Here is a 14586-nt window from a genome sequence, read left to right as displayed (position 1 = left end):
CAAACATCAGTTTTAGCAGTTACATAGTATTTTATTGCTAGTATGTACACTAATTTACTTAACCACATCTTCATGTATATTTAAATTTTTTCTGACTTTTTGATGTATTGACAGTGGTTTAATTAACATAATTGTAAATTAAAATTGTCATTTATAAAACTGATGTTTTAAACATTAAATTCTTAGGCATGGTATTGCTGGGAGTGCATATTTTGAATTTTGAAACACTAATTGCCTCTTAAAAGGCTTGTCAATTAAAATTCCCTCCATATTCAAATTAGAGCACCCACTTCCCATTGTTGTTCTTTTACTCTTCACAAAATTAATAGTCAAAAAGTGAGAACTTAATGTTTTTATTTTCCAAGTGTTTATTTGCTTATTTTTTATTTGAGGCTAAGCAATCTTTAATATATAGGACATATATTTTTCCTCTCATGTTATGTACGTTTTTGTGTCTTTATTCATTTGTCCATTGTTCTTACTCATTTGTAAAGCTGATTTTAGTTCATGTTGACTCTTACATATTCAAGTATTTTCCTGCCATATATTCAAATATTTTCCAGTGTAGGGTTTGTTCTTCAACCTTGTTGATGGCATTTTGCTGTTGTAGAGTTTGAATCTTTTAGGTAAACAACTTGTTTCCTTAACTTTTTGGAGTCTGATTTTCCTGACATGTTTCATCAGCGCTGCTCCAAGGACAAGAATGATGGGGGTGATCTGCCCCACTGGTGAACTGCCAGTGCCAGCAGTTGCTTATTATTTTTAAATTCTCCAGAGACAGTGTGCCTTGCCCAGCTCTCAGCCTTCAGCTCTTACCACCCACCTTCAGAGAATGATTGGGAAGGCCTTTTGCATTGCAGTATTAGGGGATGAAATAGTTAAGAATACGTCTTTAGTACCCTCACGCGTTTATATTTACGTTCAAACTTTTGGCTTATCAAAAGCTTATTAGGTGGATGGAGTGGTGCAGCTACTCCTCTCTTTCTTAGACAACTCACACCATTATCATTTATTAAAAGTCTGTCTTCTGTTTTCTCAGTATTTTTTAGATAAACAAATTACAACAATAGAGTATGCATTTTTGTGTTTAAAGGCATGGATTGGGGACAAATGTCTCATGTTACTCTGCATGCTTTGTTGATTAAATGTCATTTTATTGTGATCTGTGACAACATAGTTGATGCAGACCAGCCCATTTGATGGATTACAGGCAGATCATCATTTAGCGTTTACTATTTGGGGGAGTTATTTCCTAAAGGCATCTACTGCTCCATAGATTAGAAGAAATTGTTAGTGTTCAAGAAATTAGAAAATCATTAGAAATTCATTGGATGAATTTCAAAAGCACTTTGAAGTGCCTTATATTGTGGTTGAGATACCTCCAGAATATATAAATAAGGATTATGTTCCCCCGCTGGGGATTGTGTCAATGAAGATACTTATTTTGAAAGGGAGAAGATAAGAAGGTTAAAATCATTTCCATGTTGAAGTAAATACTTCTTTCCATGGCCTCACAATTTTCTTTCTTAGTGTCCCTCGACTCACTGAGAAAAAATTCTAACCTTCTGCGTAGCTCTAACATCTGTGGATTGATGCCTAGAGAGATAAAAACTGTTGTAAAAGGATATGTGCCTTGGATGAAAATTTAGACTATGTGACCCTCGGTTTTTCTGCTCTAAGTTCCCACAATTACAAATCCTGGTGTTTCTAAGAGTAAATTTAGCAAGGGAAAAAAATAGACTGAAAGGTTTAATCATCTCTGAATAGTAACTTGTTCTAATAGATACCCCCAAAATGTGCTGGATGAATAATAAATTGCATGAGATTGATAGTAACCTCCAAAATCCCTCTTAAATTCTAGAAGGGTAGTCATAAAAATTGTCGATGAACTAGCTAATGTATGAGTAGCTCATTATTTGTAAGTACTCTTGACTTGACCTTTCATTATCTTTGTGGCCTTAGGAAAACACACAACATTTTTGGAAAGATTATGTTATTCATACAATGGAAAGTCCTCATCTGCCCATCTGGGTTATTTTTTGGCATAGCAAATGAACTTCTTAAGAAAGTATCTATAAAACCTATAACAATTGAATTAGGAGCTGTTGTTATATGTTTATATAACAGTTATTAGGGATCTGTTTAAGAGCTGTCCTAATTACTAACACAGTTCTTGAGCTTAGAGTGTGAGTGTGATATTATGGCTTTGTAGGAAAATGTTCTTTTTCTAAGAAAACGGCTATTATATATCTCTGTATATAGCGGCAGGCAGATAATGGGAAAATGGTGAGAGTGTGTGTGTTTGTAGAAAGAGTATGAACAAATGTGACAACATGTTAACTGGAGAATATTAACAGTACAATAGGGACTGTCATGCTCAAATCTGACCTTCCATCTTTCTGATTCTTCACGTCCTTCCAGCCTGGTGAAGGACTGCTGCGCTTCGTCTTCTGATTGTAAGCTCGGTCAAACAGAACACTTTCCAAATTCAGCCATTGACATCTTGAAGGCTATGAACTCATACTTTGTTTATTTACCTGGCTATTTTTAAAAAAATTTTATTTATTTATTTATTGATTTGACAAACAGAGATCACAAGTAGGCAGAGAGGCAGGCAGAGAGAGAGGAGGAAGCAGGCTCCCCGCTGAGCAGAGAGCCCGATGCAGGGCTCCATGCCAGGATCCTGGGATCATGGCCTGAGCTGAAGGCAGAGGCTTTAACCCACTGAGCCACGGAGGTGCACCCCCGGCTATGTTTTTAAATGATGACAATCATATATGTTCATTATAGAAAATTTCTAAGTATAAAAAATTAAAATAAATAATAATAAATAAAAACTACCCATAATTTTAGCACATGGAAATAAGCATTATTACATTTAGATGTATTTCTTGGAAAAATTTTTATTTTTAAAATGTTTAAGTCTCTAGGAAAGTTGAATGAATAGCACTGTATACACCCATGTGCCCTTCATGTAGATTATTAACTCTTTGCCACACTGTCCTTTCTTTGGCTTTCTTTGTGTAAGAACTTGAGACTTTGAAATTAAATCACAAACATTATGTTGCTATGCCTAAACAAACAGACAAATATTTCCTTAGAATAAGGATGTTGGGGGGCGCCCTGTGGCTCAATGGGTTAAGCTGTGGTCAAAGTGGGTTAAGCTCCGGTCATGCTCCTGGGGTACTGGGACTGAGTCCTGCATCAGGCTCCCTGCTGAGCAGGGAGCTGCTCCCTCTCCCTCTGCTTCTCTCTCTCTCTCTTTCTTCCTCTCTCTCTCTCTTTGTCAAATAATAAAAAAAAAGAATAAGAATGTTTGTTTTCATAATCACAATACGATTATCATAGCTAAAAAAATTAACTCAGTTGATTTGTTTTACAACATTTGATAACTTTCTGTCCTTGCAGAATTATATCCTACATTTTCTTTTTGTTTACATTATAGCATGTCATCTTAAAAATGATTTTTAAGTTAATGTGTAGTGCACATCATTTAACCAATTTCCTCTGATAGATTTCATTAGATTGCTGATATTTTTACTCTTATGAATCATGTTGAAATTACTCTTTTTTTTTGTGAAGAATTTAAAAGTGATTTATATCTATTGTGAGATGAAAAGTTTGATTTCCCTTTAAAAAAATTTTAGTCATGAACCAACACCTGAGGTGTTGTTTTACATTAGTTGTGGTTTTATTTTCATTTTTCCATTTGGGTAGAAGGAATGGAGTCACAAGTTCTGAAAATAATGAAGGCATTAAACTTCAGTCACGTTAAAGTGACTTGGAGTAAAGTCTAGAAATAGTGCCCTCCTGGCCTCTCCTTTGTTTGAAATACTTCCCTGGGAATGGTGTTTTTAGGAATGAGGAAAATGATGTACGGTTCTTTTTTCCCCCCTGATTAAGCTTAATTGCTTTAAATATGAAACATTACTTAATAATTATTGAACGTTTATCCTTACTATTTTTCAAGAGCGATTTTGGGGTGAAATGTCAGCACAAGGCTGTTAATTGCCTTGATCTACGTATCTCCTTACAGAAAGGACATGGCTTGATTTAGAACTCATCTCCTTGACTCTTCATCAACATCTCTACCTAAGAATATGCCTCCTTGGGCATATGAGCCCGGTGTTAGGCATATTTATTAATACATCTGCTTACTTTCAGGGTTTCGTGCACCTGAAGTTGCTAGAGGAAATGTTATTTATAACCAACAAGCTGATGTTTATTCATTTGGTTTACTACTCTATGACATTTTGACAACTGGAGGTAGAATAGCAGAGGGTTTGAAGTTTCCAAATGAGTTTGATGAACTGGCAATACAAGGAAAATTACCTGGTAAGTTTTATCTACAATAAAGATTATTTTTTTATAACAGCAGCTTTATTTCCAAGTTATTTAATTGTAGTTGTATATTTAATTCACTTCACAACTGATGAGTTTTTGTTTAGTGCATGAATATTCTTAAATCCTGTGACACATTAATGGAAATCATATGAGAAAGATAGCAGTTTTGGGCTTAAAAAAAAATCCCAAATTAAAATTGATGTATTTGATATTATACTTAGAAGAATATTCAGAAATAACATTGCTCTTAGAGCTCCATGCTTAGTGACTTCTATGCTCCTGAAGAGTAACTATGTGCTCATTAGCCTGGAGTATGTTCATTTTCTTGGAGGGAGATGATTTATATGCAGGACTAGAAGCTTGAATTATGTATAGCAATTATTTTTAGTAATAAATATTAATAAGAATTAGCAAATGATTGTTTAATGAAATCAGATCTCATATTGGTTGTCTCATGCTTTTAGAAAATTCTAGGACATTGTCATTCATCCTTGAACTGTTACTTCAGTTCCCCCTACAAGTACTCTTTTAAATTTTTTCTCATATTTTCTGCTTTCACTTTCACTTAAATATTTATTTATGAGTATATGCTATGTGCCAAGTACAGGGGATATAGTTTCACCTACCTCCTTCGGAGGAACCTTTAAAAGATTCCTGGCAAAAGGAAATTTATTATTATTTGGATAAACTTTCAACACAATCTGGGTCATTGCCCTAATTTCACTGGTTAGCTGTACAGTGACAGTTCCCAGATCTCTAGTTTATGCCATCTGGAAGAATGTTATACCTCTTGTAAAAAAGAAATATGCAAAAACCTACTGTGGGGTATGAGGATTAAATGCTTGCCAACTTTAAATATTAAAATAAAAAGTACTTCCATAGAAGTCTAATTATTATATGAGCAAAAATACCTTCAAAGTATATGTGAAATGCAGGTGTGAAATGAAAAATCTCTTATTTTATTCAATCAGTATTTGTGTCTTTTTTATATAATAAAAGATCAGGTAGTCTTTTTTGATGTCACTAGTAGAGATAAAGTTAACAAAATCACTTTAAGTTTGTGATATAAGTAGATCCAAACTAAATACAGGATTAAGGAGATCAGTGTTTCCCTTTGCATGGTCTGGACCTCTCACATACGCTGAAAAGGAAACAAAGTAATTGTTCTGCTTTGTCTAATGTTGTAGCACAATATGTTTTTGAATGTTTTAGATCCAGTTAAAGAATATGGCTGTGCCCCATGGCCCATGGTTGAGAAGTTAATTAAAAAGTGTTTGAAGGAAAATCCTCAAGAAAGGCCTACTTCTGCCCAGGTACTCTTTTACTCAGTAAAAATTTATCTATATTTTTTATAGAACATCCAGTATATGTATGTACACATATGTAATTTTTCATATATATATATATATATATATATATATATTCAAATATATAAATAAACACACACACACCACAAAGAGTGATAAAACAAAACTTCTGTATCTCCTGCCACCCATGGCACAAAATAAAGAGCATTGCCAACACCCAGGAGTCCTGTATGCTTCTTTCTGATTGCATCACTTTCTTTTCCCTATAGACGTTACCACTTCGCTGACTTTTTTTTTTTTTCCACTTTGCTGACTTTTGAGATAATCCTTGCTTTTCTTTATGTTTGCTACCCAGTTTGGTTTTCCTATATTCATCTTTTATTTAAAATGTAATTATAGTCATATCGTGTTCTGAAATATTTTCATTGTTCTCCCAACCTTATTTTGCAAGCTTTACTGAGGTTGTTAAACATAGCGTTTGGTTATTTTCACGCTATTCCATTCCACTGTTTGAGAAGCATTATATGTACCCATGACCATGTCTGTGGGTATTGGTATTATTTCCAGTTTTTTGCTATTATGAACATGTTTGTACCCTCTCCTAGTCCAGAATATATGAGAATTGCTTTGTGATATATAGACCTAGAAATTAAATTGCAGGATTGTAGCATATGTGACTATCCATATTGTTTTCTGAAGAAGTTCTACCAGCTTAATACTTTAATCATCTATATGTTAGGGTAAACATTTCTCTATATATTCTCCCTAAATTTAGTACCGTCTAAGTTCTTAATTTTTCCAGATATGTAGTCTTCTGCATTGATTTGCATTTTCCTAATTACTAACAAAGATGACCATCTCTTTATATGTTCTTTGGTTATATATGTTTAATCCTCTAGGAAATGCCTGTTCATTACTTTGCCCATTTTCCTATTGGATTATTTGCATACAGATGAATTAAGAAAAAGAAAAAAGAAGTACTAATCCTTTGTTGGTTATACATATTGCAAATTTCTTTTCCCTATTTGTGGTTTGCCTTTTTATTTCCTGTAGAGTGCCTTTTGATGAACAGAATATTTTAATTTTTAATACAGATAAATTTAACAACACTCTTTATGGTTATTACTTTTGGAATCCTATTTTTTTTTTGTAAGATTTTATTTACTTTTGGGAGGGGGAGAGGGAGAGAGTGAGAGAGAAAGAGAGAGATGGGAAGCATGAGTTGGGGAGAGGGTCAAAGGGAGGAGTAAACTCCCTGACAAGCAGAGAGCCCAATTTGGGACTCAGTCCCAGGACCCTGGGATCACGACCTGAGCCGAAGGCAGACACTTAACCATCTTAGCCACACAGGTGCCCTGGGGCCCTGTTTTAAGAAGTCCTTATCTCTGCCAGAGTCACAAAAATATTTACCTATGGTTTTATCAAAATGGTTAAAAGTTTTGCTTTTGACATTGAAGTTCTCCCGTCAAGAATTGACATTTTTTTTATCTGAATCCAGTTTCCTTTTTCCCATATGGGTAGCTGAATTTTCCAGCTTCATCTATTAAATAGTTTCTTCCCTTTTTTCCTGTTGATCTCTTCCCCCCACACACACCCCAGCATTTTCACTTTATAATTTATCAGATACACACACACCCACACATGTATTCTCTTGCATTGGTCAACTTGTCTGTTCTTCCTCTAATACTATCCTGTCTTAATTTCTGCCACTTTATGAGTTCTCCTTTCTTTCTTTCTTTTTCTCCTCTAGGAATATGTTAGCTATTCTTGGGCTTAGTTTTTCCATATAAATTTAAAAATCACATTGTCAACTTTTATGAAAAAGCCTGCTGTGATTTGGTTTGTACTTGCAATGAATCTGCAGACAATTTGGGGAGGATTCTCTGTGATATTAAGTTGTTCTATTCTTGAATGTGGGTTATCTTCCTAATAATGTTTTCTCAAGTGTTTTTCAACATAGTTTTATAATTTTGCATACAGATCTTTTGCATTTTTTTCTCAGTTTTCTTGCTGCAAATTGCTTTAAACTCAATTCCTGGCTTGAGGGTTTTTTTTGTTTTTGTTTTTGTTTTTTTGTTTTTAACTATTCCCAGATGGGAATCTGGTCTATAAATCTTCTTGAGAGCAAGCTTGTGGATAACAATTTCTTAGGGTTCTTTTCTCTCCTTGCCCTTTATCTGTAAAGTCCCAGGCACCTTTGCTTTTCTCAGAGAAAGTGGAAGCATGGGGCAGCTTTATTTCTGTTTCTCATTTACTCTAAATATGTAGCCCTTTGGGAACAGACCTTCATTGGACTCCACTTTGAGCAGGCTCTAGATTTAAACTTCCTTCTCACTGGCTGACAAGATATTGAAAACCACACATCAGTTTGCCTTCGGTAGATAAGTGCAGTTAAGGAAATATCTGACTTGAGTGTATGGTTGACCTCTCTGTCTTTCACTAGATTCTTTCACTAATATTTTGGCCTGGTAAGTCCTTAAGACGTTGTGAGATTTTTAAGATTTTTAAGAGGTTAAAAAAATAATTTTCTTAGCATTTTAAGTTGCTTTTAGATGGGTGGTTTGTCCAACTAACATTTTCCACCATATTGTCAGAAATAGTTTGCTTGCTATGTTTTGAACTGAGACAGATTTTAATAGATCAAAACAAGAACCCTCTTTATGTTGTGGACTCTTGATTTTGTATCATAACTTTTTGAAAAATTTTTGTTCACCTTTAAAATTTCTACTCAAAAATAGCTGAGTACATACACTGACTTCAACAAACATTATGTAGTTATCTTGGCTACTTCCCCTACCTTCCCCCCCATCCCTGGTTTTGTTAAGATATAATTGACATAGACACTGTATTAGCTTCTAGGTGTACAACATGATGATTTGCATGTATATATTATGAAATTATTACTGCAATAAGTTTTGTTAACATCCATTACCTCATAAGTTATAAATTTTTTTCTTGTGATAAGAACTTTTAGGATCTACTCTCTTAGCAACTTTCAAATATACTGTATAGTATTGCTAACTTTAGTCCCCATGCTATACACTACATTCCTATCTTATAACGGGAATTTTGTAACTTTTGAACCCCTTCATCCATTTTACCCCCTCCCATACCCTGCCTCTGGCAACCACCAGTCTGTAGTCTGTTTCCTGTATCTAGAAGCTTGTTTGATTTTGTTTATTTTATTTTATTGTATTTTAGTTTCCATGTATAAGTGATACCATACAGTACTTGTCTCTGAGCATTATGCCCTCAAGGTCCATCTATGTTGTCACAAATGACAGAATTTCCTTCTTATTTATGGCTGAATAATATTCCAGTGTGTGTGTGTGTGTGTGTGTGTGTGTGTGTGTGTGTGTACTCACACACAAACATACATATATATCATATTTTCTTTATTAATTGATCCACTGATGGACACTCAGGTTATATCTACGTTTTGGCTGTTAGGAATAATGCTGCAATGAACATGGAGGTGCAGATAACTTTTAAAGATAATGATTTCATTTCCTTTAGGTATATACCCAGAAAGAAGTTCCATGGTAGCTCTGTTCTTGATTTTTTGAGGAACCTGCATGCTGTTTTCCATAGTGGTTGCAGCAATTTACATTCCACCAACAGTGCACTAAGTTTCCTTTTCCTCCACATTCTTGCCAGCACTTCTTACTTCTTGTCTTTTTGATGCTAGCCATTCTGGCAGGTGCGAGGTGATGTCTCCTGGTGGCTGTGTCATGGTTCTAATTCCAGTTTCCTGAGTCCTGGTTCTGTTTCCTTACAGTGGTCCCCACCCACTCCCCTGTCACTCTAGTTCTTTAGTGTTTCAAAGAAAAACATGAAAACAGAATCTAGAAGTGACTTGTGAATTTCATTACCACAGATCAAAAGTTCTTTTCCTTTCGCTTGGCAGAAGGTCTGTTCCATTCATTGGTGGCCTGTGTTCATCTGTAACATGGTGTAGCTCTGCAGTATTGAACTGGGTGAAGAACAGCTCCTGACTGCCAAATTTCTGTTCGGTTGGCACTTTTGAGATTTTCTGTTTTTTTAAGTTACAAAACATACCATACAGACAAAAGAGTCTGTCTTGTGCTTAGTCTAAAAATAAGTATTATTTTAACTTAATTTTATCTGTAGTTTGGATTATTTATCCTTTGCTTGGCTTGGATCTCAGTTGAAGAGGTTTAGATTTTTCTTGATAGAGCTATAGCATGTCGTTCTACATTATGCACAATAATATGATCTTTCAAGAGGACATATGTTAACTTGATATGCATTATTTTGTTATTTTTAAACTTTCTCAGGTCTTTGACATTTTGAATTCAGCTGAGTTAATCTGTCTGATGAGGCATATATCAATACCTAAAAACTTTAGCGTTGAATGCATGGTCGCTACAAATCATAACAGCAAGAATGCAAGCATCTGGCTGGGCTGTGGACACCGTGACAAAGGACAACTCTTATTTCTTGACTTAAATACAGAAAAACAGACTTCTGAGGTAAATTCAAGTGCCCTTTAAGTTACAGATACTTTAAAAAATTTATTTTGTGGATGATGTTAAACCATGTATGAGTGTAAAAAGTTACTTTGGAAGAAATTAAGTGAAAGCAATATAGGAGTATTACTTAGTTTTCTGGTAGAACAAGAGGATTTACATGAAATTAAATAGTCTGTGTTTTGTTTCAAAAGCATAGTATATATGTGTGTCTTAGGTTAGGATCCCTAGAAATAGCCTGAGACAGAGTTTCTTATACAAGTGATTTAAGGAGAGAGTAACTTTTTTTTTTTTTTAAAGATTTTATTTATTTGACAGAGGGAGAGAGAGATCACAAGCACGCAGAGCAGTAGGCAGAGAGAGAGGTGGGGAAAGCAGGCTCCCTGCTGAGCAGAGAGCCCGATGTAGGGCTTGATCCCGGGACCCTGAAATCATGACCTGAGCTGAAGGCAGAGGCTCAACCCACTGAGCCACCCAGGTGCCCCAAAGGAAAGAGTAACTTTTAAGGAAGTGAAGGAAGACAAAAAGAACAGGGGAAGAAATTCCAAAAAATGTAGTTTCTAAGGAAACTCAGTCTTTAGTCATGAGGAATTCTGGGGTGTGAACAGGAGCACGTGATTGATCTCTCCAGGGAGCCAGTGTTTCATTCCCATGTAGCAGTTGGTCATGACTGAGAAGAAATCTGAACACAACTTTATAAAATGGATCAATAAATTGTATTAGCAAATATAAGATAATTTTTTAAACTTAAAAAATAACCTAATATTTTGACTGTTGCCTTACTAAATAGATGTTATGCCTAATCATTATTCTTAAAGTTGAACAGTTCCCTCATCTTACTTTGACGGAGTGAGAAATAGTGATACCGAAAAGCAAATTACAATTTTTATTCTAGTTTTTGATGCATTTTAGGTGGGCAAAATTGTTTTCCAGTTAAATCATTTATTGTTGAAAGGTTAAGTAAAATTGTGATTGTTTTTTAAAATTAAGAGCAAGAGAATAAAATGAGTTAAATGTCTGGATGACAATATTTTCATTCTATTCAAATTCTAGTCACTGAAGTTTGAATCAAGTTCTTCAAACTGTGATTTCTTTTTTATTTTTATTTTTTAAACAGGAAGTTATTGATAGTAGAATACTGTGCCTAGCTTTGGTGCCTCTTCCTGCGGAAAAGGAAAGCTGGATAGTTTGTGGGACACAGTCTGGCATGCTCCTGGTCATCAATACCGAAGATGGGGATAAGAGACATACTCTTGGAAAGATGACCGATTCTGTGACTTGCTTGTATTGCAATCCCTTTCCCAAGCAAAGGTGCCATAGTGAATTTGATCTGTGGGAGAAAATTACAAATATTTTTGATGACTGAATTGTGTGGCAAAAACTGCTAATTTTTAACATATTTCTGTGCCTTACCGCTGGTGTTACTTCAGCTCTGGTCTATTTCCTTACCAGCCCTCACATCAGTTTATTTTTCTTTGTAGGTTCTCTTCAGGGATGAGTTTTCCTTTATCCTTTTTTTTTTTTTTAAATATAAATAGCCTGTTATGTGCTGGTTTAAACATATCAATTCACTATCAAATTGAGAAAATACCCAATAAATGAATGCATAAGTTATTAGTAGGTGACTCAACCATTATTAGTTGCGGGGATCTCATTTCCAAGGAGTTTATCCAAATGGTAGGATTGCAGTTGTGAGTAACAGGTTGATTGCTGTAATAGTTGGGGCAGGATGATTTCCTGGAGTCATTAAGATCATACCCCATGTATTGCTCTGGTTTAAGTCAATACTGGAAAATAAATATTAGAAAAATGTGAAACTCAAGTTTTTGGCAGCTGATATATAAAGTCCACTGGCACTTTTGAAGTTGAAATTATTTGGATATTGTCAAAAATTTCATCAGGTGGCATTTAATTGGTCAGGAAGACTTTATTTAAGATTTTTTTCAATCAGGGACAGAAATTGAACTCAACTCTGCTGAAACAAAAGATGGGAGTGTTTTCAACACTGGGATGAGCTAATGGAAAAATACTGGATGACTTCTTGTGTGGAGGGGGGGGTCCATGTGATTAGGCCATCGTTGTTTGCTAATTGTTGCTATTTTATTTTTTTTTTTTATTATATTCACTTAGCCAGCATATAGTACATCATAAGTTTTTGATGTAGTGTTCAAATATTCATTAGTTGCATTATTGAAGTGAGGTTCCTACGGTTCCATAGAGACTGGGAGATGCAGCCCTGCCTTTCTTGATGATTACATTTCAAAAGGAAGCCTCCTCGTTCCGGAGAGAGACATGCCTGAGCCTTAAAACTGATAAGAGGCTGGGAGGATTTGTATCTCAAATCCGCAGAGAAATAATTTACAATTGTTAAGTTTTCTAAATAAATACCCAAAGAAAAGAGAGGTTAGGGATCCATAATCACATAGAAACCTGTCTAAAGTTTAGTCAGCCTGGAGGGGAATGTAACAGCCATCTTGGTCAGTATCAGCATTATTTTTATAACAATATTGACATTTTTTCTTCCAGCAAGCAAAAAAACTTTCTTCTGGTGGGAACTGCTGATGGCAATTTAGCCATTTTTGAAGATAAAACTGTTAAGGTAAATGTTGAATCCGTTCTACATCAAAAAATTTTTAAGTTTTTTATTTTATATATGCTTATTTCTACCCCTCTTTTAAGTGATGTAAACTCCCTAAGAGCAAGGATCATAAATCTTGCTTTTCATCTTCTTATTTTCCTAAAGTCTTGCATAAAAATAGATCCTCTATAAATACTTGTTGACTGACTACATTTTATATGAATAAACTAAAGATAAAATGATAAATGAGATCTGATTTAAAATGTTAAAAGAAAGTAATTCTATTTTTATATAAATGAAGTGATAATTCCTTATAAATATATGTGGGGAAAAATCTGGTTTGTCACAAACTTTTTCTTTAGTCTGGAAGAGATCATTTAACTTTCTGTTTTTCAGATTCTCATTTATCAGTAAACACTTGTTCTTTCCTCCATGGAGGCATCTGTGATTCCATCTATTTATCCAACATCCTACCCATTTATACTCCTTATTATAAAAAAGCTGATTACCTAAGGAGAGACAAACTAGTAGGGCGTAATCCCTGGGTTATTTCCTGTACAGAAATTGGTCTGCATTCTACTTGAATCGTGTTTTCATAAATCCTTTGAAAAATGTATTTTGAATTTTTATTTTAAGATCTCTAGCCGTTTACAATGGAAAAGTGGCTTTTAGAAAGTGCAGCAGATTTTACAGCCTTTCATTTCGCAGATACTCAGTTGGTTGAATGTGTTTCTCTTCTTGGCAGTGTAAAGGAGCCGCTCCTTTGAAGATACTAAATATAGGAAATGTCAGTACTCCACTGATGTGTTTGAGTGAATCCATGAATTCAGCTGAAAAAAACATCGTGTGGGGAGGATGTGGCACAAAACTTTTCTCGTTTTCTGATGATTTCACCATTCAGAAGCTCATTGAGACCAAGACACATCAGCTGTAAGTTATTTCTAGCTATACAATTAATTTACCACTTTAAATTCATGTTTATTTCTTATGCTTGTATCAATAATGCTGTTGCCATCTAAGCAAAAACTTTTGATATGCATTATTTATTTTTCTATTAAAGACATCACCCAGCCTCATCACATTTGGGATAAAATATGAACAGCCATGATAATCTTAGTAGTACTAATCAATCTAAATTTTTAACAATTTCATTATCTCTGTATCAAATTAAACATGAATTTGATAGACAATAAACAGTTTTTTACTTCATCTGTGGGTGTTACATATGCGTTTAGGATAACTTCCACTAAGTGTTGATTGTAAGAAACCTATATCTCGGGAACAAAGTCATGTCTAGATTTGATAATTACACCGATGTCCTCTCTACAGCAGAGTTGGTGATAACCACTTTCAAGTGAAAATAAAATAACTATAAACCTTATCCCAATTTGTTGTTTCAAATTTTAGAGTTTTATTTTAATAAAACAATTGCACTTGGTTCTTATTTATTACCTTCGCCAGGGAGAAACAGCATAGATTGGTGGGTAACAGCATAAATCCTAGTTCAAATATTGGTTTTGCCATGTGTTGAATATGTAAACTTGGGCAAGAACTTCTTAAATACCCAGTCTTCTCTAGCCTGAGAATTATAGTATGTCCTAACTCCAGGGGATGTTTGTAAGACTAGGTAAAATATTAATATAAGGAGCTAACATAATGCCCAGCACTTGGAAAGCTCTCAATAAATATTAGTTATGATTATTATTAGCTTTGAGTCACAAATCCCTATCTTGGAATATCCTGGTTTCTCAATCTCCATCCAGTTGCCCCAGACTGAAATTCCTGGAGTAATCCTTGACTCCTTTGTCCACTTACCTCTCCTTCTAATTGACTCTCATAAGCTTGTATTTCTCAGTTTTCCTACTTC

The 14586-nt window shown here is 34.6% G+C and overlaps 1 protein-coding gene across 2 annotated transcripts in view; it reads left to right on the top strand.

Moving 5' to 3' along the window:
- Positions 1–14586, top strand: part of LRRK2 (leucine rich repeat kinase 2) — a 131930-nt gene that overhangs the window by 108462 nt on the left and 8882 nt on the right. For both annotated transcript variants that reach the window (XM_059185642.1, XM_059185643.1), the window contains exons 42-47: positions 4165–4335; positions 5557–5657; positions 9950–10144; positions 11259–11452; positions 12668–12740; positions 13465–13649. In XM_059185642.1, coding sequence (XP_059041625.1) covers positions 4165–4335; positions 5557–5657; positions 9950–10144; positions 11259–11452; positions 12668–12740; positions 13465–13649 — 919 coding nt within the window. The remainder of the gene's footprint in view (positions 1–4164; positions 4336–5556; positions 5658–9949; positions 10145–11258; positions 11453–12667; positions 12741–13464; positions 13650–14586) is intronic.

Source organism: Mustela lutreola, chromosome 8 (assembly GCF_030435805.1).
Source record: "Mustela lutreola isolate mMusLut2 chromosome 8, mMusLut2.pri, whole genome shotgun sequence".
NCBI lineage: Eukaryota > Metazoa > Chordata > Mammalia > Carnivora > Mustelidae > Mustela > Mustela lutreola.
The sequence above is the reverse complement of the archived record's forward strand: the minus strand, read 5'-3'. Positions and strand labels throughout refer to the sequence as shown.